Raw genomic sequence first — 22141 nt, forward strand, 5'->3', positions numbered from 1 at the left:
TGGAACATATGGAACATATGGATGGATGGAACATATGGAACATATGGATGGATGGAACATATGGATGGAACATATGGAACATATGGATGGATGGATGGAACATATGGATGGATGGAACATATGGAACATATGGATGGATCATATGGAATGGATGGATGGAACATATGGAACATATGGATGGATGGAACATATGGAACATATGGATGGATCATATGGAATGGATGGATGGAACATATGGAACATATGGATGGATGGAACATATGGATGGATGGATGGAACATATGGATGGATGGAACATATGGATGGATGGATGGAACATATGGATGGATGGATGGAACATATGGATGGATGGATGGAACATATGGATGGATCTAACATATGGATGGAACATATGGATGGATGGATGGAACATATGGATGGATGATTGGAACATATGGATGGATGATTGGAACATATGGATGGATGATTGGAACATATGGATGGATGGAACATATGGATGGATGGATGGAACATATGGAACATATGGATGGATGGAACATATGGATGGATGGAACATATGGAACATATGGATGGAACATATGGATGGAACATATGGAACATATGGATGGATGGAACATATGGATGGAACATATGGAACATATGGATGGATGGAACATATGGATGGAACAGATGGATGGATGGATGGATGGATGTAACATATGGATGGAACAGATGGATGGATGGATGGATGGATGTAACATATGGATGGAACAGATGGATGGATGGATGGATGGATGTATTTTATGAATAAACAAACATACAAATGAAACATCAACATCTTCATCATTTTCAGATTTGATACATTATAAAGATGATATCAGAGGATTTTTAAAAGCAATGTTATGATAAAAGTACTACTACCTTACATAACGAAATAACCGGCATTGAGAAGTTGATTTCAGAACATATTCTGACTTTGACAACTCAAGCTGCCTTGACGGAATTCTTTTGAGCTGTCAACTCAAAACATGTCAAGTGAAGTTCAAAGTCATTCACAACCCATCACAGTCACAAACCCAATGATATCTCTTAATCTGTGTAGTTGAAATGTGTGTGTGTGTGTGTGTGTGTGTGTTTAATAATCCACCAGCAGACCTTAATTTGACAGACACTGACAGAATGTAGTTATACAATATGGGGCCCCTACTACAGAATGTAGTTACACAATATGGGGCCCCTACTACAGAATGTAGTTCTACAATATGGGGCCCCTACTACAGAATGTAGTTCTACAATATGGGGCCCCTACTACAGAATGTAGTTCTACAATATGGGGCCCCTACTACAGAATGTAGTCATGAGAGTGAGAGAGAGCACAGATGAGTAGACATGTTTGTATTGAGTCAGAAATGTCCTTAAATAACTACAGTTCCACGATCAGATATAATTCCACCCCCATATCATGGTGACTTTTAGGATTGGATGGGCTAGTAAACTGATCCTAGATCTGTGGTTCGAGGCTGCACGAACTCACTTCCTCATATGGCTCTCTGGTGCCCTGTGTGGCTGGACAGGGTACTGCTGGCTCTCTGGCGCCCTCTCCCTCTGTGGCTGGACCTGGTATTGACGCCTGGTGACATCCAGGGTTGATGACAACTGTGACACAGCAAAATAGATTTTCTATCACACAGACATTGATGTAGCTTCCTTATAATCTGAATAGATTTGAATACCTGTACATGAGTACATGTCTGGGTGAGTGTGTGTGTGTGTGTGTGTGTGTGTGTGTGTGTGTGTGTGTGTGTGTGTGTGTGTGTGTGTGTGTGTGTGAAAGAAAACAAGGCTGAAAGTCCTTGACTCAGTTCTTTCCTCTCTCCTCTCTGTGTGTGTGTGTGTGTGTGTGTGTGACAGAGAGGGAGGGAGACCAACGGCACTGTATGAGTGTAATATATATATATATATGAGTGTGTGTGTGTTTGGGAGGGAGGGAGGGAGGGGAGCGAGGGGAGGGGAGGGGAGCGAGGGGAGGGAGGGAGGGGAGGGAGGGAGGGGCGGAGGGGAGGGAGGGAGGGGAGCGGAGGGAGGGAGGGAGGGAGGGAGACCAATAGCACTGCATCATTGGAGAGGGAACTCTAGAGGGTGAATGAGAAAGTAGGGCTGAGAACAGACACACACACACACACAGACAGACACCACCTCTCCAACTGCACAATGTTCTCTCTCTATATAGCTGCTATATTTCATAGTGGCAGTCAGTCAATAGGACTGTGTGTGTGTGTGTGTGTGTGTGTGTGTGTGTGTGTGTGTGTGTGTGTGTGTGTGTGTGTGTGTGTGTGTGTGTGTGTCGTTCTCTGGTCTTTGCCAGAAGTTCTGCCTCATAGGAGGAAGGACCGATGTGAGAAGACGATGCTTACCTTAGCTATTTCTGACAGATACACACGCCTCACTGCGTTGGCTTTATAAAAGGCCTGGGAATTAAAAGAGAGAAAGTGAGACATGAAAGAATGAGTAAGTCAGAGTATTGCAAGCGCACTTCTTTTTTTTAATGAGTGTAAGGTAAGGGTCAGACTAATCATATGAACTGATGGTATGTCTAGATATCTACACCAACAGGTGTTTCAGATTAGAGGGTCTAGATATCTACACCAACAGGTCTTTCAGATTAGAGAGTCTAGATTTCTACACCAACAGGCCTTTCAGATTAGAGTCTAGATATCTACACCAACAGGTCTTTCAGATTAGAGTCTAGATATCTACACCAACAGGTCTTTCAGATTAGAGTCTAGATATCTACACCAACAGGTCTTTCAGATTAGAGGGTCGAGGTATCTACACCATAAAGAAGTGGTTCCCAAACTAGGGGTCACAACCCCATGCGGGGTCACCTGATATGACTAACAAAAAAATAATATATAAAATGTGGTTGACCTTAAAAGTCTAAATGAAAATAATTCAAATCTAAAAGATCAAATTTAACCAGTGAGCAGACTTAGATCATGAGAAAAGGCTGCACTTAACTGTTGCACTTGAATCTTTCCCATGGTGCACGGCTCGGCTCTCTACGCTGTGAAACCACACACTATCGCAGAGACTATGATATTACCGGTTGATATGGTGAAAACATCGTGTTGGGAGGCAGAGGCACAGAAACTCACATCAATACCTTTGTCAGATAACACTGTGAAACTAAGAATTGATGCTATTGTTAGCAATCTAGAGGAAACTCTGACTGAACGAGTCAAAACTCCAAATGGACGTTAGGTGTGAGGGCCGAGACGCGTTGACATTTGTTTGCTACATGTCGGGAATGTTATTCACGAGGACATGTTGTTCTGTCTCACAATTACCGAGCATAAAATGTCACATGGGATGGTCAGTGTGCTGTGTGGCTATATTGATGAAAAACAGAAAGGGATTATAGATTAGTAGGTGCTAATACAGGCCGATTTTAGCCTTATTCTCATAAACGTGACACACCGTAATCTGATCGGACAAAAAACAAATAAACAAATGGATAAACAGTCCGACAAGAGAGAGAGAGTGAGAGAGAGAGAATGAGAGGGAGAAACAGAGAAACAGAGAGAGAGAAACAGAGAGAGAGAAACAGAGAGAGAGAAACAGAGAGAGAAACAGAGAGAGAAACAGAGAGAGAAACAGAAAGAGAGAAACAGAGAGAAACAGAGAGAGAAACAGAGAGAGAAACAGAGAGAAACAGAGAGAAACAGAGAAACAGAAAGAGAGAAACAGAGAGAAACAGAAAGTGAGAAACAGAAAGAGAGAAACAGAGAGAAACAGAGAAACAGAGAGAAACAGATACAAATAGACCTTCCCCTCCTGTTCGATCCTCAGTCTGCAGTCTAACAGCTGACCCTGCAGCGCTGCCTTCTCATTGGTCAGGACCTTCAGCCTCTGCCTCAGTGCATCCTGGGAAATAGAGTCAAACACACCATGACCACCTGACCAGGAACAACTACAGGGCCCAGTTATAAACTAGAACTACAGGGCCCAGAGGTTTCCCTGTCCAGCTTAACTCCTGGTCTAGTCATGTACAGGGCCCAGAGGTTTCCCTGTCCAGCTTAACTCCTGGTCTAGTCATGTACAGGGCCCAGAGGTTTCCCTGTCCAGCTTAACTCCTGGTCTAGTCATGTACAGGGCCCAGAGGTTTCCCTGTCCAGGTTAACTCCTGGTCTAGTCATGTACAGGGCCCAGAGGTTTCCATGTCCAGGTTAACTCCTGGTCTAGTCATGTACAGGGCCCAGAGGTTTCCATGTCCAGGTTAACTCCTGGTCTAGTCATGTACAGGGCCCAGAGGTTTCCCTCTCCAGCTTAACTCCTGGTCTAGTCATCAAACAGAGACAGTCATGATTGACATGTCGAGTAATAACAGAGGAAGACAAACAAATGTCTGTTCTTCGCAGAAACATCAGTAACGTCAGTTACATCAGATACGTCAGTAACGTCAATCACGTCAGATACATCAGTAACGTCAATCACGTCAGATACGTCCAGTAACGTCAATAGCGTCAGTAACATCCGCTAGCATCGTGCCACTAGACTAGAGAACAGAAAGAGGTCAGTGAGGCTAGCTAGCATCGCACCACTAGACTAGAGAACAGAAAGAGGTCACCGAGGCTAGCTAGCATCGCACCACTAGACTAGAGAACAGAAAGAGGTCATTGAGGCTAGTTAGCATCGCACCACTAGACTAGAGAACAGAAAGAGATCTCCAAGGCTAGTTAGCATCACACCACTAGACTAGAAAACAGAAAGAGGTCTCCGAGGCTAGTTAGCATCGCACCACTAGACTAGAGAACAGAAAGAGATCTCCGAGGCTAGTTAGCATCACACCACTAGACTAGAGAACAGAAAGAGATCTCCGAGGCTAGTTAGCATCGCGCCACTAGACTAGAGAACAGAAAGAGATCTCCGAGGCTAGTTAGCATCGCGCCACTAGACTAGAGAACACAGCACAGACATTATGGTCTGATCCCACTGTAAGATGACCTCCAACCATTTTTTGTGTGTGTACTTTACTGTATTTATACTTGAATGTATTTAGTGTGTGTGTACTTTACTGTATTTATACTTGAATGTATTTAGTGTGTGTGTACTTTACTGTATTTATACTTGAATGTATTTAGTGTGTGTGTACTTTACTGTATTTATACTTGGCTTATCTTTATTTTTATCTTATTTAAATGGCTGGAGGACATCTTTAACCTTCTGTTGTTGGCACTAACTAACAAACAACTGTTATTCTGACTAGAGAATTGCAGGTGGAATGTATAACCCTCTCTATATCTCCCTTAAATTTGAAAGGAAAGTTGTTATTCTCTCTCCACTCAACTCTGTAGGTCTTTGCATTCTTGTCACACTGTCGCTGTCTCGTTCTCTCTAGGCCTGTATCTCCTCTCTCTCTGTTTCTCTCTCTCTCTGTCTCTAGGCCTGTATCTCTCTCTCTCTCTCTCGCTCTCTCCCTAGGCCTGTATATCTCTATCTCTCTGTCTCTCCTGTCACTCTCTCTTTCTCTCTCTCCTTTTCTCTTTCCCCAACACTCATGCAGACCACATTCACCCTCCCCAGATATACTAATTACCATCTGCCAGGCGTGCTCACACACACACACACACACACACAAACAATAAGGAGTGTGTTCTCTGATTTAGTGCGTAATCCAGTGATTACTGAGCTGTGATTAAAGTCAGGTTTATTCTGTCTACATCAGCACAGTTATCTAAAGTGGCAGCTGGTCTGGTCTGGTCTGGTCTGGCTTGGTCTGATCTGGTCTTGTCTGGTCCGGCCTGGTCTAGTCTGGTCTGGCACCACTGGTTGGTTCTGTGTGTTCTATTGGTGTTGTGTTCATCTCTCTCCAATCACCCATGTGGATCTGTCTGACTGTCAATCTAATATATATAAAAAATATACAGTATATAATATAATAATCCATAACATATACAGTACAATCCTGTCCCGGCGCTCTAAAGACAATTCCTTCGACCTCATGACTTGGTTTGAGGGACCTTATATAGACAAGATGACCAATCAATTAATTTACCACAGGTGGACTCCAATCAAGTTGTAGAAACATCTCAAGAATGATCAATGGAAACAGGATGCACCTGAGCTCAAATTTCGAGTCTCATAGCAAAGGGTCTGAATACTTACGAAAATAATGTATTTCTGTTTGTAATTTTTTATACATTTGCAAACATTTCTAAAAACATGTTTTGCTTTGTCATTATGGAGAATTGTGGGTAGATTGATATGCAGTATATAGTATAATATCTATAATATACAGTATATAATATCTAATATGCAGTATATAATATAATATCTATAATATAATATCTATATTACTCAGTATATAATATAATATCTATAATATACAGTATATAATATAATATCTATAATATACAGTATATAATACAATATCTATAATATACAGTATATAAAATGATATTATAATATGCAGTATATATTATAATATCTATAATATGCAGCATATAATATATCAATAATATGCAGTATATAATATAATATCTATAATATACAGTATATAATACCTATAATATACAGTATATAATATAATATCTATAATATACAGTATATAATATACCATAAAATAGTCCAATATATGTAAGAACTCACCAATGGGACCTCATAATAGGATCGTATCGAGGCTAATCGATCTGCAAAGACACATAGAAAGCATGTGGGGGTCACCTCAAAAGCACCCTAAAAATCCACTAAATAATTTCCCTTGTGTGCGTGTGTATGCGTGTGTGTTTAACATGTCCTTCCTATTACCCATGGGGTTTCTCCGCAGGTCCTCCATTTTTTCGTGAACAAGTGTGATCTGACGTTTCAGCCGACCGTTCAGCTCCACCTGCGTGTCATACCGGGTCTTCCACTCATTACCTGGCAAGAGGATACACATCCCCACACTCAACATGCTTTACACTACACAATGTTTAATGTAACATACTGTGATATGTTGCTACATCATATTTAATCAAGTGAACAGGCTTGTGTGTTTATTCCATTAGTTCACTGAACTACGTGACCTTCTCACATGGAGCCATGCTTCAGCTGCCATAGCAACACTACTAACCAACTAGGTCAGTCAATAGTAAAACTCAAAACATTTTTGGGGGCGGAGATTCGACTCCTGACATCATATGAACACACATAAATGTGTAGAATTGCAGGAAATTTGCATTTAAAGAAAGAAAGAAATTGATAAGAAAATAAGCTGTTTGGTTAACCTTTGGTTAACCTCAAAGTTCACACACACACCATACAGACTCACCCTCAAAGTTCACACACACACCATACAGACTCACCCTCAAAGTTCACACACACCATACAGACTCACCCTCAAAGTTCACACACACACCATACAGACTCACCCTCAAAGTTCACACACACCATACAGACTCACCCTCCCTGTCCACACACACCATACAGACTCACTCTCCCTGTTCACACACACCATACAGACTCACCCTCAAGGTTCACACTGTTTAGGTCTCTCCTCCAACTCTGTCATGGTGCTCCCCAGATCACACACAGACTCCTGCAGCATCTCTCTATAGGCAGGAGTGAGAGAGAGAGAGAGAGACAGAGAGAGAGACAGAGAGAGAGACAGAGAGAGAGACAGAGAGAGAGACAGAGAGAGAGACAGAGAGAGAGACAGAGAGAGAGAGAGAGAGAGACAGAGAGAGAGAGAGAGAGAGACAGAGAGAGAGACAGAGAGAGACAGAGAGAGAGACAGAGAGAGAGAGAGAGAGAGAGAGAGACAGAGAGAGAGACCGAGACAGAGAGAGAGAGAGAGAGAGAGAGAGACAGAGAGAGAGACAGAGAGAGAGACAGAGAGGAGAGACAGAGAGAGAGACAGAGAGAGAGACAGAGAGAGAGACAGAGAGAGACAGAGAGAGAGACAGAGGGAGACAGAGAGAGAGAGAGACAAGAGAGAGAGAGAGACAGAGAGAGAGAGAGACAGAGAGAGAGACAGAGAAGAGACAGAGAGAGAGACAGAGAGAGACAGAGAGAGAGACAGAGGAGACAGAGAGGAGAGAGAGAGAGAGAGAGAAGACAGAGAGAAGAGACAGAGAGAGAGAGAGAGAGAGAGAGACAGAGACAGAGAACAGAGAGAGAGAGAGGAGAGCGAGAGAGAGAGAGAGACAGAGAGAGAGACAGAGACAGAGAGAGAGACAGAGAGAGAGACAGAGAGAGAGACAGACAGAGATAGAGACAGAGAGCAGAGAGAGGACAGAGAGAGACAGAGAGAGAGAGAGAGAGAGAGAGACAGAGAGAGAGAGAGAGACAGAGAGAGAGAGAGAGACAGAGAGAGAGACAGAGGGAGACAGAGACAGACAGAGACAGAGACAGAGAGAGAGAGAGGGGAGACAGAGACAGACAGAGACAGAGAGAGAAAGACAGAGAGAGAGAGACAGAGAGGAGAGAGAGACAGAGGGAGACAGAGACAGAGAGAGACAGAGACAGAGAGAGAGACAGACAGAGACAGAGGGAGACAGAGAGACAGAGACAGAGACAGAGAGACAGACAGACAGGCATTTCATGTGGATTGGTGATAGTATAACTACCAAATTTACACAAGTGTGACCCGGAGGAAAATGGGGGAGGGTCGAGCTTTTTCAATTTCAGTCATGGGGAGGGTTTAGTATTTGTTGATGTTTAATTCCAGGAGAGGGTCATGTAATTTACAATCGATAAAATGTCATATTGCTCAGTCATTGAGAATTAGTTGCTTTATTGTATCTTGATTTGTGCCCGATGCTGCCCCTCATCCCTGATTCTCTGCTGGGCGCGCAATATCAAGTACGGCCTTGTGGAGTCGCTATCGAATGATCCTTAACCTATACTATAGGCTGCAAGCCTACGATATACCAAGAGCATGCTCGGAGAGCCTGGTTCCTCTCTAGGTTTCTTACTAGGTTCTGGCCTTTCTAGGGGGGTTTTGCTAGCCACCGTGCTTCTACACCAGCATTGCTTGCTGTTTGGGGGTTTTAGGCTGGGTTTCTGTACAGCTCTTTGAGTTTTCAGCTGATGTATGAAGGGCTTTATAAATACATTTGATTGATTGATTGATTGACAGGGCAAAGTTATATTTGTAAGAAAATGTACTTTCTTTACAATTTTTGGAGCTGCTGGGATGGTGTATATAAAACTAGGCTACAATGCATTGGATAGACGTTCCCAATCATGATCCCCGGCCCGGCCCTGCTCGTGCTAATTTGTGCTGCCTGACCAATGTCTGTGCTGTGTACGGTGGTACTTCAGCAGGCGGGTCAAAGGCTTCCTCACGAAAATAAAATGTATTTGTCTAATTCCCCCCCAAAAATGTAATATCTGTACACGTGTACCAGGCCTACTGACGTCCTGGTCAGCTGTAGAGGAAGAGCACAGAGATGACTTGTCGATTTAAACAAAATACATTTAAAAACGTCTGTGTATATGACTCCGTTTCCAGAAAAATACGCATTACCGTGTAGTGTATTCGCGCATAAATATTCAGGCGGAAACTAAAGAGCGGATGGCTTAACTGCATTTGGTGATTGTCGGTTCACTTGACCGCAGTCTAGGCGGGTTCTCTGCTAGCGACGTTGTTGAAATTATTATTTTGGGTATAAGGGAGTGAGCGTTCAGGGAGGGTCGGGTAAAAATATACTTTACTGAATGGTTGGCCATCCATTTCTATTTCAGAGGTCCTATTTTCTTCAGGTATCCTTCACTATAAATACATTCCCTTACAATACACGTTGCACTTACTTCATCTCTCTCTCCTGCGCCAACTCGTCCTGTAAACGTGCTAAATCGTATTTGCTGAAGTCCGCATCTCCCATGATGTTCTTCTCAACGTTGCCATCAACTCAAAAGTTTGTTCTCCTCGTTGCCAATGGAGACAGTCGTGTCCTGCACGTTGTCGGAAGTTGATTTCAGAGGATCTGAAGGAGTAGCGCGTCACCTGCGTTTTGAAAAACGACGGCACTGTTGTATGCGGCTCTTACATGCGTTTCAGTTCAAATAAACGAAATATTATTATTATTATTTGTGAATCGATTCTATTTCTGATCCATCTGATCTGACAATCAATCAAAGGGCATGAAGCAACAATAACATGACAGAAAATCCTTTCATAACAAATGACTGAATAATAAAATAGACAGTTTAAGTACAAACAGCACAGAGAAAATCAACAACAGTGTCATTGATATATCAGTATATTTTGGCACAGATACAAATATGTTATATATTACACATTCTATGAAACATATCCTTCATTTAATATGGCTCCAACATTCAGAGGAATGAACAGTTAAGTAGTCTACATACAGTAAGGTGAGATGGAACAAAACAGCACCCAAGATCAGCTTTTAGGGGCAACTTCACCCTACAGCGAAAGGTCTGGATAGATTTTAAAACAATATGATGCGAGCTCCTTTTTGCAAACTGGAGGCAGTGAAAAGCCATGATTCTTACATGTACAGTATTTACCCCATTCAGATATATGAACACAGAGAGGGCCAAAAGATATAGGGGCCTATGAACACAGAGAGGGCCAAAAGATATAGGGGCCTATGAACACAGAGAGGGCCAAAAGATATAGGGGCCTATGAACACAGAGAGGGCCAAAAGATATAGGGGCCTATGTACACAGAGAGGGCCAAAAGATATAGGGGCCTATGAACACAGAGAGGGCCAAAAGATATGAGTCTATTAGCACAGAGAGGGGATAAAATATATCACGGCCTATTGACACACTGAGGGGCCAAAAGATATAGGGGCCTATGAACACAGAGAGGGCCAAAAGATATAGGGCCTATGTACACAGAGAGGGCCAAAAGATATAGGGGCCTATGAACACAGAGAGGGCCAAAAGATATGAGTCTATTAGCACAGAGAGGGGATAAAATATATCACGGCCTATTGACACACTGAGGGGCCAAAAGATATAGGGGCCTATGAACACAGAGAGGGCCAAAAGATATAGGGGCCTATGAACACAGAGAGGGCCAAAAGATATGAGTCTATTAGCACAGAGAGGGGATAAAATATATCACGGTCTATTGACACACTGAGGGGCCAAAAGATATAGGGGCCTATTAGCACACAGAGTGGTTCTTAAGATATAGGGGCCTATGAACACAGCTTAAAGATATCGGGGCTAAAATGTATAGGGGCCAAATAGACAAGAGCCACATAAATGAGTATGACATCTATTTCTTGTCTTCCTCATCCTTCTTCCTCTCCCACATCTCTTTCTCCTCTGGTCCTCCGTTGTGGTTGTGGTCTCCGACTGCGACCTGCGGGGTATTGTTTCGCTCTTTGACCACAGCTTTAGCGGTCTGTTTTCCGGCGGTCTTCAGGACACCCTTGATACCCAAGTTGTCCACGTTGAACGCGGCCACGCCCACGTTGATCACTGATTGGATGCCCGTGTTCGTGGCTTTGCTCACGTCATCACCGTACCTTCATCATAGGATGAGTAGAAGTGGGTGGGTTTAGTGGAAGGCATGAGGAGGGGAGAGAGGAATAGGGAGGGAGAAGGGAGGGAGGGGAGGAAGAAGAGGGAGTAGGGAGGGAGAGAGGGAGTAGGGAGGGAGAGAGGAGTAGGGAGGGAGGTAGAAGTGGGTGGGTTTAGTGGAAGGCATGAGGAGGGGAGAGAGGAGTAGGGAGGGAGAAGAGGGAGTAGGGAGGGAGGAATAGGGAGAGAGAGAGAGGGAGTAGGGAGGGAGAAGAGGGAGTAGGGAGGGAGGGGAGAAAGGAGAAGGCAGGGAGGAATAGGGAGAGAGAGAGAGGAGTAGGGAGGGAGGGGAGGGAAGAAAGGAGTAGGGAGAAGGCAGGGAGGAATAGGGAGAGAGAGAGGAGTAGGGAGAAGGCAGGGAGGAATAGGGAGAGAGAGAGAGGAGTAGGGAGGGAGAGAGGAGTAGGGAGAGAGAGAGGAATAGGGAGGGAGGGGAGAAAGGAGAAGGCAGGGAGGAATAGGGAGAGAGAGAGAGGAGTAGGGAGGGAGAAGAGGGAGTAGGGAGAAGGCAGGGAGGAATAGGGAGAGAGAGAGGAGTAGGGAGAGAGAGAGGAGTAGGGAGAGAGAGAGGAGTAGGGAGAGAGAGAGGAGTAGGGAGGGAGAGAGGAGTAGGGAGGGAGAAAGGTGTAGGGAGGGAGGTGTAGGGAGGGAGAAAGGTGTAGGGAGGGAGAAAGGTGTAGGGAGGGAGGGAGGTATAGGGAGGGAGGAAGGGACCTGGTCACCAGTAGTACATTATATAAGGAATAGTCTGTCATATGGGACACAGATGTGTGAGGACAGAGAGAGACACTGACGTTATTTCATATTAGGTTTATTAGTAACAAAGCAGGAAAGAGTCTTCACATAAGAATGTCACCACCACCACCCAATATACACAGGCATTTAGCTGCCCTGTGGACACAGACACACAGGCCTGTCAGGACCCCTGTCTGAAAACAACCCATAATCCTTTCCATTGCCTTGAGGACAGGTGAGCAATATGAGGATGGATAGTTTACACCTTCCACCATCCAGCCTTTCAATGGATTTGCTGCAGCCATGTTGGGTTAGATCAACACAAGACTATGAATAGGGTTTATGGACTAGGGGCTAGGGATCAGGGCCTAGGGATCAGGGGCTAGGGATCAGGGGCTAGGGATCAGGGGTCGTTCTCAGACCAGACCAGAGTTATTCACATAGGCATTCAGTCAGTATTCAGTCACAAAGGTCAAAAGGTTACAATTCAAAAGGTCTCCGTCTTTACTCCCCGACCATTCAGTCACCCCGTCAGTTAGAGGGGTTGTCTAAAAGACCTTCTAGACCCCGAAATCTGGAAAAGAAGAAGATAAAGGGCGAGAGGGAAGGAAAGGTGTGGAAAGAACGAAATAAAGCTATTATTTCCCCAAAGCTCCAAGAATTCATCCTGCCAGTGTGTTTCTCCCTATAATAACAAAACGACATTGTTACCTTGTCAAAGACAGCATCTAGTGGGATAAAGAAGACACTAGCTGGTACCTAGACCCACCAAGATCATGACAGCACCTAGTGGGCTAAAGAAGACACTAGCTGGTACCCAGACCCACCAAGATCATGACAGCACCTAGTGGGATAAAGAAGACACTAGCTGGTACCCAGACCCACTAAGATCATGACAGCACCTAGTGGGCTAAAGAAGACACTAGCCGGTACCCAGACCCACCAAGATCATGACAGCATCTAGTGGGATAAAGAAGACACTAGCCAGTACCCAGACCCACCAAGATCATGACAGCACCTAGTGGGATAAAGAAGACACTAGCCAGTACCCAGACCCACCAAGATCATGACAGCACCTAGTGGGCTAAAGAAGACACTAGCCGGTACCCAGACCCACCAAGATCATGACAGCACCTAGTGGGCTAAAGAAGACACTAGCTGGTACCCAGACCCACTAAGATCATGACAGCACCTAGTGGGCTAAAGAAGACACTAGCCGGTACCCAGACCCACCAAGATCATGACAGCATCTAGTGGGCTAAAGAAGACACTAGCTGGTACCCAGACCCACCAAGATCATGACAGCATCTAGTGGGATAAAGAAGACACTAGCTGGAACCCAGACCCACCAAGATCATGACAGCACCTAGTGGGCTAAAGAAGACACTAGCTGGTACCCAGACCCACCAAGATCATGACAGCATCTAGTGGGATAAAGAAGACACTAGCTGGTACCAAGACCCACCAAGATCATGACAGCATCTAGTGGGCTAAAGAAGACACTAGCCGGTACCCAGACCCACCAAGATCATGACAGCACCTAGTGGGCTAAAGAAGACACTAGCTGGTACCCAGACCCACCAAGATCATGATGAAAGGGGTGAAACAAAGAGAAGAGGAAAGCATAGCCCCTTAAAATAGAGTGATTGAAGATCACAGGAGGAGAAGAGAGGGCAAGTAGGAGGGGAAGAGAAGGGGGAAGAGAAGGGGGAAGAGAAGGGGGAGGAGAAGGGGGAGGAGAAGGGGGAAGAGAAGGGGGAGGAGAAGGGGGAGGAGAAGGGGGAGGAGAGGGGAGGAGGGGGAGGAGAAGGGGAAGGAGAAGGGGGAGGAGAAGGGGGTGGAGAAGGGGGAGAAGGGGGTGGAGAAGGGGGTGGAGGAAGGGGAGGAGGAGAAGGGGGAGGAGGGGGGGAGGAGGGGAGGAGGAGGGGGAGGAGAAGGGGGAGGAGAAGGGGGAGGAGGAGGGGGAGGAGGAGGGGGAGGCGAAGGGGGAAGAGGAGGGGGAGGAGGAAGGGGGAGGAGAAGGAGAAGGGGGAGGAGAAGGGGGAGGAGAAGAGGAGGAGGAAGGGGGAGGAGAAGGGGGAGGAGGGGGAGGAGGAAGGGGAAGGGGGAGGAGAAGGAGGAGGAAGGGGGAGGAGAAGGAGGAGGAAAGGGGAGGAGAAGGGGGAGGAGAAGGGGGAGGAAAGAGAGGGACTTACTTATGCTTCACGGTCATGACCGTCTCAGAGGTGACACTCTTGCCGATGTTCTTCGCTCCAGTTTCCAAACCAGTCCACATAGCGGAGAGACCTTAGACAGAGATACACAGGACAATAGTTTGGTTATCAGACAGGTAGGTCATTCTAGTACAGGTGGCTAGGCCTATTAACAGAATCTGCATATCTACCATTCAAATAACTTTCAGAAATACTCTGATAATCCACATATTCTGTGTGTGGATCGAGGTCGCTACTATGAGTCTTTCTCTCTCCATACCCTTTATGCTGCTGACTGCCACCACCATAGCGCCATCCAGGTTGGAGCGGCCATCTTTAGTGTTCTTCATGGACTCAGGGATAAGTTTACTGCCATGTTTCTTTACATGCGGAGCTAGCTTCTCCCCCACACAGCCTACTACGGTACACACTCCGTCCACTGCAAACACACAAAACACAAGTTTACAAGAGTGTTAGTGTACACACACACACACACACACGTTTTGGTGATCTTTATATGCTACCTCCATCGCATAGAGATATCATGTTTGTTTTGTACCCTCCTCCATATCCTTACCCAGGAACTGACTGACGCGAACAGCACCCCCGGTGGCCTGTTTTGCGTGGTGCAGGCCCTTGGTAACACCAGGGCTGACCTCAGCCGGGACGTTCTCTGGGGTGATGTGTTCTCTCAGCTTAGACGCTCCTTTCTGGATGGCCTTACCTGTGGCCTCCGCTCCACGCACAAACCCTTTACTCAGCCACGATGCACCTGCAGGGAGGGTGGGATGTACAGACAGACTGCATGTTCAAATACATACACACCCACACACACAGACACCCCTACCTGCCAGGATGCCTTGGGACATCTTCTCGCTCCATTCAGGTAGGGGGAGTTCTTCCTCCCCTGTCCCTGCTCCCGCCCCCTCCACAGGGGGACCAATGGGAACCTTCTCACTCAGGTTCATGATCTCTGACCCTGCCCCCTCCTCTGGAGCCTAACAGACAGGAAATGAGGTCATGGAATAGATATCAACTTTTAGTATGTAGAGCAGAAGTTTGTCCTGATCACAGAACCCACCTGACCTGGGCCGGAGTCCATAAAGCATCTCAGAGAAGTGCTGATCTAGGAGTTCCCAGGCCATTCCCATTCCAACCCCACTCCAGCCCAGCCCATTCCACCCCAGCCCACCCCACCCCATTCCAACCCCACTCCAGCCCAGCCCATTCCAACCCCACCCCCACTCCAGCCCAGCCCATTCCAACCCCACTCCACCCCATTCCAACCCCACTCCACCCCAGCCCAGCCCATTCCAACCCCACCCCAGCCCATTCCAACCCCACCCCAGCCCAGCCCATTCCAACCCCAGCCCATTCCAACCCCACTCCACCCCAGCCGAGCCCATTCCAACCCCACTCCACCCCAGCCGAGCCCATTCCAACCCCACTCCACCCCAGCCCACCCCATTCCAAGCCCACCCCACCCCATTCCAACCCCACTCCAGCCCAGCCCATTCCAACCCCACCCCCACTCCAGCCCAGCCCATTCCAACCCCACTCCACCCCATTCCAACCCCACTCCACCCCAGCCGAGCCCATTCCATCCCCACTCCACCCCAGCCGAGCCCATTCCAACTCCACTCCACCCCAGCCCATTCCAACCCCACTCCACCCCAGCAGAGCCCATTCCAACCCCACTCCACCCCAGCCCAGCCCATTCCAACCCCACTCCAGCCCATTCCAACCCCACTCCAGCCCATTCCAACCCCACTCCACCCCAGCCGAGCCCATTCCAACCCCACTCCACCCCAGCCCATTCCAACCCCACTCCACCCCAGCCCATTCCAACCCCACTCCACCCCACCCGAGCCCATTCCAACCCCACTCCACCCCAGCCCATTCCAACCCCACTCCACCCCAACCCCACTCCACCCCAGTCCATTCCAACCCCACTCCAACCCAGCCCATTCCAACCCCACCCCAGCCCATTCCAACCTCACTTCACCCCAGCCCATTCCAACACCACTCCAGCCCATTCCAACCCCACTCCACCCCAGTCCATTCCAACCCCACTCCAGCCCATTCCAACCCCACTCCGCCCCACCCCAGCCCATTCCAACCCCACTCCACCCCAGCCGAGCCCATTCCAACCCCACTCCACCCCAGCCCATTCCAACCCCACTCCACCCCAGCCCAGCCCATTCCAACCCCACTCCACCCCAGCCCAGCCCATTCCAACCCCACTCCACCCCAGCCCTTCCAACCCCACTCCACCCCACCCCAGCCCATTCCAACCCCACTCCACCCCAGCCGAGCCCATTCCAACCCCACTCCACCCCAGCCCATTCCAACCCCACTCCACCCCAGCCCATTCCAAACCCACTCCACCCCAGCCCATTCCAACCCCACTCCACCCCACCCCCACTCCACCCCAGTCCATTCCAACCCCACTCCAACCCAGCCCATTCCAACCCCACCCCAGCCCATTCCAACCTCACTTCACCCCAGCCCATTCCAACCCCACTCCACCCCAGTCCATTCCAACCCCACTCCAGCCCATTCCAACCCCACTCCACCCCAGTCCATTCCAACCCCACTCCAACCCAGCCCATTCCAACCCCATTCCAACCCCACCCCAGCCCATTCCAACCTCACTTCACCCCAGCCCATTCCAACCCCACTCCAGCCCATTCCAACCCCACTCCACCCCAGTCCATTCCAACCCCACTCCAGCCCAGTCCATTCCAACCCCACTCCACCCCAGCCCATTCCAACCCCACTCCACCCCAGCCGAGCCCATTCCAACCCCACTCCACCCCAGCCCATTCCAACCCCACTCCACCCCAGCCGAGCCCATTCCAACCCCACTCCACCCCAGCCCAGCCCATTCCAACCCCACTCCACCCCAGCCCAGCCCATTCCAACCCCACTCCACTCCAGCCCATTCCAACCCCACTCCACCCCACCCCAGCCCATTCCAACCCCACTCCACCCCAGCCCATTCCAACCCCACTCCACCCCAGCCCAGCCCATTCCAACCCCACTCCACCCCAGCCCAGCCCATTCCAACCCCACTCCACTCCAGCCCATTCCAACCCCACTCCACCCCACCCCAGCCCATTCCAACCCCACTCCACCCCAGCCCATTCCAACCCCACTCCACCCCACCCCCACTCCACCCCAGTCCATTCCAACCCCACTCCAACCCAGCCCATTCCAACCCCACCCCAGCCCATTCCAACCTCACTTCACCCCAGCCCATTCCAACCCCACTCCACCCCAGTCCATTCCAACCCCACTCCAGCCCATTCCAACCCCACTCCACCCCAGCCCATTCCAACCCCACTCCAGCCCATTCCAACCCCACTCCAGCCCATTCCAACCCCACTCCAGCCCATTCCAACCCCACTCCAGCCCATTCCAACCCCACTCCAGCCCATTCCAGCCCATTCCAACCCCACTCCAGCCCATTCCAACCCCACTCCAGCCCATTCCAGCCCAGCCCATTCCAACCCCACTCCAGCCCATTCCAGCCCAGCCCATTCCAACCCCACTCCAGCCCATTCCAGCCCAGCCCATTCCAACCCCACTCCAGTCCATTCCAACCCCACTCCAGCCCATTCCAACCCCACTCCAGCCCATTCCAACCCCACTCCAGCCCATTCCAACCCCACTCCAGCCCATTCCAGCCCAGCCCATTCCAACCCCACTCCAGCCCATTCCAGCCCAGCCCATTCCAACCCCACTCCAGCCCATTCCAGCCCAGCCCATTCCAACCCCACTCCACCCCTGTCCATTCCAACCCCACTCCAGCCCATTCCAACCCCACTCCAGCCCATTCCAACCCCACTCCAGCCCATTCCAACCCCACTCCAGCCCATTCCAGCCCAGCCCATTCCAACCCCACTCCAGCCCATTCCAGCCCAGCCCATTCCAACCCCACTCCAGCCCATTCCAACCCCACTCCAGCCCATTCCAACCCCACGCCAGCCCATTCCAACCCCACGCCAGCCCATTCCAACCCCACGCCAGCCTGGACACATTCCTGTGAGCTGTAGTAGACTACAGGAGGACCAGTGTGTTTCCACCCACAACACAACAACAAGCATTCGGTGATGAGTGGTGAGACAGAAACAAGAGAAATATGTTTCCTAAGAACACAGTGGGGCCTGCAATAGTTAGCTACGTTTTATGTTGACTTAAAACATTTCATTGGTTTTAGTTACTTAAAAATATATATGTAAAAACTGGTGCGTGTGTATGTGACTACACAGTAACTTGTGAACAAAGACACTTCATAAGCATTGCTAATGTGGTGGATTTCCTTTGAATTGCAGCCTTTTAAAAATTTGTATGGGGACATTGAGGACATTGACCCCACAGATTCCAGTCAGTCAGCTCTAGTCCTCCCCAGTAGAACACTGTTGTAGTTCAGTCAGTCAGCTCTAGTCCTCCCCAGTAGAACACTGTTGTAGTTCAGTCAGCTCTAGTCCTCCCCAGTACAACACTGTTGTAGTTCAGTCAGCTCTAGTCCGCCCCAGTAGAACACTGTTGTAGTTCAGTCAGCTCTAGTCCTCCCCAGTAGAACACTGTTGTAGTTCAGTCAGTCAGCTTTAGTCCTCCCCAGTAGAACACTGTTGTAGTTCAGTCAGCTCTAGTCCTCCCCAGTACAACACTGTTGTAGTTCAGTCAGCTCTAGTCCTCCCCAGTACAACACTGTTGTAGTTCAGTCAGTCAGCTCTAGTCCTCCCCAGTACAACACTGTTGTAGTTCAGTCAGTCAGCTCTAGTCCTCCCCAGTACAACACTGTTGTAGTTCAGTCAGTCAGCTCTAGTCCTCCCCAGTAGAACACTGTTGTAGTTCAGTCAGTCAGCTCTAGTCCGCCCCAGTACAACACTGTTGTAGTTCAGTCAGCTCTAGTCCGCCCCAGTACAACACTGTTGTAGTTCAGTCAGTCAGCTCTAGTCCTCCCCAGTACAACACTGTTGTAGTTCAGTCAGTCAGCTCTAGTCCTCCCCAGTACAACACTGTTGTAGTTCAGTCAGTCAGCTCTAGTCCTCCCCAGTGAAAACACTGTTGTAGTTCAGTCAGTCAGCTCTAGTCCTCCCCAGTACAACACTGTTGTAGTTCAGTCAGTCAGCTCTAGTCCTCCCCAGTAGAACACTGTTGTAGTTCAGTCAGCTCTAGTCCGCCCCAGTAGAACACTGTTGTAGTTCAGTTAGCTCTAGTCCTCCCCAGTAGAACACTGTTGTAGTTCAGTCAGCTCTAGTCCTCCCCAGTAGAACACTGTTGTAGTTCAGTCAGTCAGCTCTAGTCCTCCCCAGTAGAACACTGTTGTAGTTCAGTCAGTCAGCTCTAGTCCTCCCCAGTAGAACACTGTTGTAGTTCAGTCAGTCAGCTCTAGTCCTCCCCAGTAGAACACTGTTGTAGTTCAGTCAGCTCTAGTCCTCCCCAGTAGAACACTGTTGTAGTACAGTATGATTTACTGTTACTGCTACTGGTGGATCACTGACAAGCTAGGAGCTGGCTGTGAGTGTGTGTAACTGTGTGTGTTACTGTGTGTGTATAACCTCACCTGTACCCGTAGCTCAGTGAGTTGTGAGAGGAGGTCCTGAAAGGCATGTCTGTCTGCTGCAGGCAGTTCAGAGGACAGCACAACCCCTACGTAGGACCCGGGTATCCCCGCCATGGTGTCAGGAAACATAAAGATCCCAGAGGTAGACAGAAGCACTGGGGTGTCTGGAGTCAGGGGGTACAGCCAGTCACACACCTGCAACACACACACACGTTAGGAAGGAGCACAGGGTGTCTGGCGTCAGAGGGTACAACCAGTCAGACACCTGCAACACACACACACATCCTCATCTGCACATCTATCACTCCAGTGTTTAATTGCTAAATTGTAATTTCTTCGCCACCACGGCCTATTTATTGCCTTTACCTCCTTTGCACACACTGTATACAGATTTTTCTATTGTGTTATTGACTGTATGTTTGTTTTTACTCCATGTGTAACTCTGTTGTTGTTTGTGTCGCACTGCTTTGCTTTATCTTGGCCAGGTCGCAGTTGTAAATGAGAACTTGTTCTCAACTAGCCTACCTGGTTAAAGAAAGGTGAAAATAAATACATTTAAATAAAAACACACACACACACACACACACGTTAGGAAGGAGTACTGGGGTTACTAGGATTACAGTGTGTATGCCAGAGGTATTCAGTGTGACCCTCGTCAGGGTACAACCAAAACAACAACATGTGCGACATACAGGACGTAGACTATATCACTGGTTGGCAGTTGGCATCGTCAGGGCTGGGAAACTGCTATTTGTTCGTTCAGACCCTATCCATGGTACATTACCACAGCCTGCAACACAACAGAACAGCAGAGTCATCTGTTAACTGGCCCCTATTGTACTGCTGGGACACTGAGCTACCCAGAACACAACAGGGTTAGAGTGAGACACCACAGGCCAGTCAACACACATGCCTGGGTTTAACACGTCTGACTAGATCACATCACCAAATGGCACCCTATTCCCTACATAAGGGTTCGAGCGGTGGACTAATAACCGAAAGGTTGCAAGATCAAATCTGTCGTTCTGAACAAGGCAGTTAACCCACTGTGCCCCTGAACAAGGCAGTTAACCCACTGTTCCCCTGAACAAGGCAGTTAACCCACTGTTCCCCTGAACAAGGCAGTTAACCCACTGTTCCCCTGAACAAGGCAGTTAACCCACTGTTCCCCTGAACAAGGCAGTTAACCCACTGTTCCCCTGAACAAGGCAGTTAACCCACTGTTCCCCTGAACAAGGCAGTTAACCCACTGTTCCCCTGAACAAGGCAGTTAACCCACTGTTCCCCTGAACAAGGCAGTTAACCCACTGTTCCCCTGAACAAGGCAGTTAACCCACTGTTCCCCTGAACAAGGCAGTTAACCCACTGTTCCCCTGAACAAGGCAGTTAACCCACTGTTCCCCTGAACAAGGCAGTTAACCCACTGTTCCCCTGAACAAGGCAGTTAACCCACTGTTCCCCTGAACAAGGCAGTTAACCCACTGTTCCCCTGAACAAGGCAGTTTAACCCACTGTTCCCCTGAACAAGGCAGTTAACCCACTGTTCCCCTGAACAAGGCAGTTAACCCACTGTTCCCCTGAACAAGGCAGTTAACCCACTGTTCCCCTGAACAAGGCAGTTAACCCACTGTTCCCCTGAACAAGGCAGGTAACCCACTGTTCCCCTGAACAAGGCAGTTTAACCCACTGTTCCCCTGAACAAGGCAGTTAACCCACTGTTCCCCTGAACAAGGCAGTTAACCCACTGTTCCCCTGAACAAGGCAGTTAACCCACTGTTCCCCTGAACAAGGCAGGTAACCCACTGTTCCCCTGAACAAGGCAGTTTAACCCACTGTTCCCCTGAACAAGGCAGTTTAACCCACTGTTCCCTTGAACAAGGCAGTTTAACCCACTGTTCCCTGGTAGGGCCCCCTGGGGGGGGCTTTCACATGAAGGGGGGGGGGCTTTCACATGAAGGGGGGGGGGGCTTTCACATGAAGGGGGGGGGGGGCTTTCACATGAAGGGGGGGGGGGCTTTCACATGAAGGGGGGGGGGCTTTCACATGAAGGGGGGGGGGGCTTTCACATGAAGGGGGGGGGGCTTTCACATGAAGGGGGGGGGGGCTTTCACA

General features: G+C 48.6%; 1 protein-coding gene across 2 annotated transcripts in view; it reads right to left on the minus strand.

Annotated features, from left to right (window-relative positions):
* Positions 1–758: 758 nt before the first annotated feature.
* Positions 759–22141, minus strand: part of sparta (spartin a) — a 29086-nt gene continuing 7703 nt past the window's right edge. The window contains exons 3-14 of one of the 2 annotated variants that reach the window (XM_031808727.1): positions 20030–20224; positions 15302–15452; positions 15032–15226; positions 14735–14893; positions 14458–14548; positions 9772–11472; positions 7485–7568; positions 6787–6897; positions 6628–6668; positions 3805–3903; positions 2394–2447; positions 759–1635 (exon numbers count right to left, since the gene is read on the minus strand). In XM_031808727.1, coding sequence (XP_031664587.1) covers positions 11220–11472; positions 14458–14548; positions 14735–14893; positions 15032–15226; positions 15302–15452; positions 20030–20224 — 1044 coding nt within the window. In that variant the 3' untranslated portion in view covers positions 759–1635; positions 2394–2447; positions 3805–3903; ... (2 more) ...; positions 7485–7568; positions 9772–11219. Of the gene's footprint in view, positions 1636–2393; positions 2448–3804; positions 3904–6627; positions 6669–6786; positions 6898–7484; positions 7569–9771; positions 11473–12205; positions 12837–14457; positions 14549–14734; positions 14894–15031; positions 15227–15301; positions 15453–20029; positions 20225–22141 lie in introns of those variants that run through there. The other variant, XM_020465716.2, reaches the window with a different exon arrangement.

This window comes from Oncorhynchus kisutch, linkage group LG29, assembly GCF_002021735.2.
Source record: "Oncorhynchus kisutch isolate 150728-3 linkage group LG29, Okis_V2, whole genome shotgun sequence".
In the NCBI taxonomy this organism is placed as follows: Eukaryota; Metazoa; Chordata; class Actinopteri; order Salmoniformes; family Salmonidae; genus Oncorhynchus; species Oncorhynchus kisutch.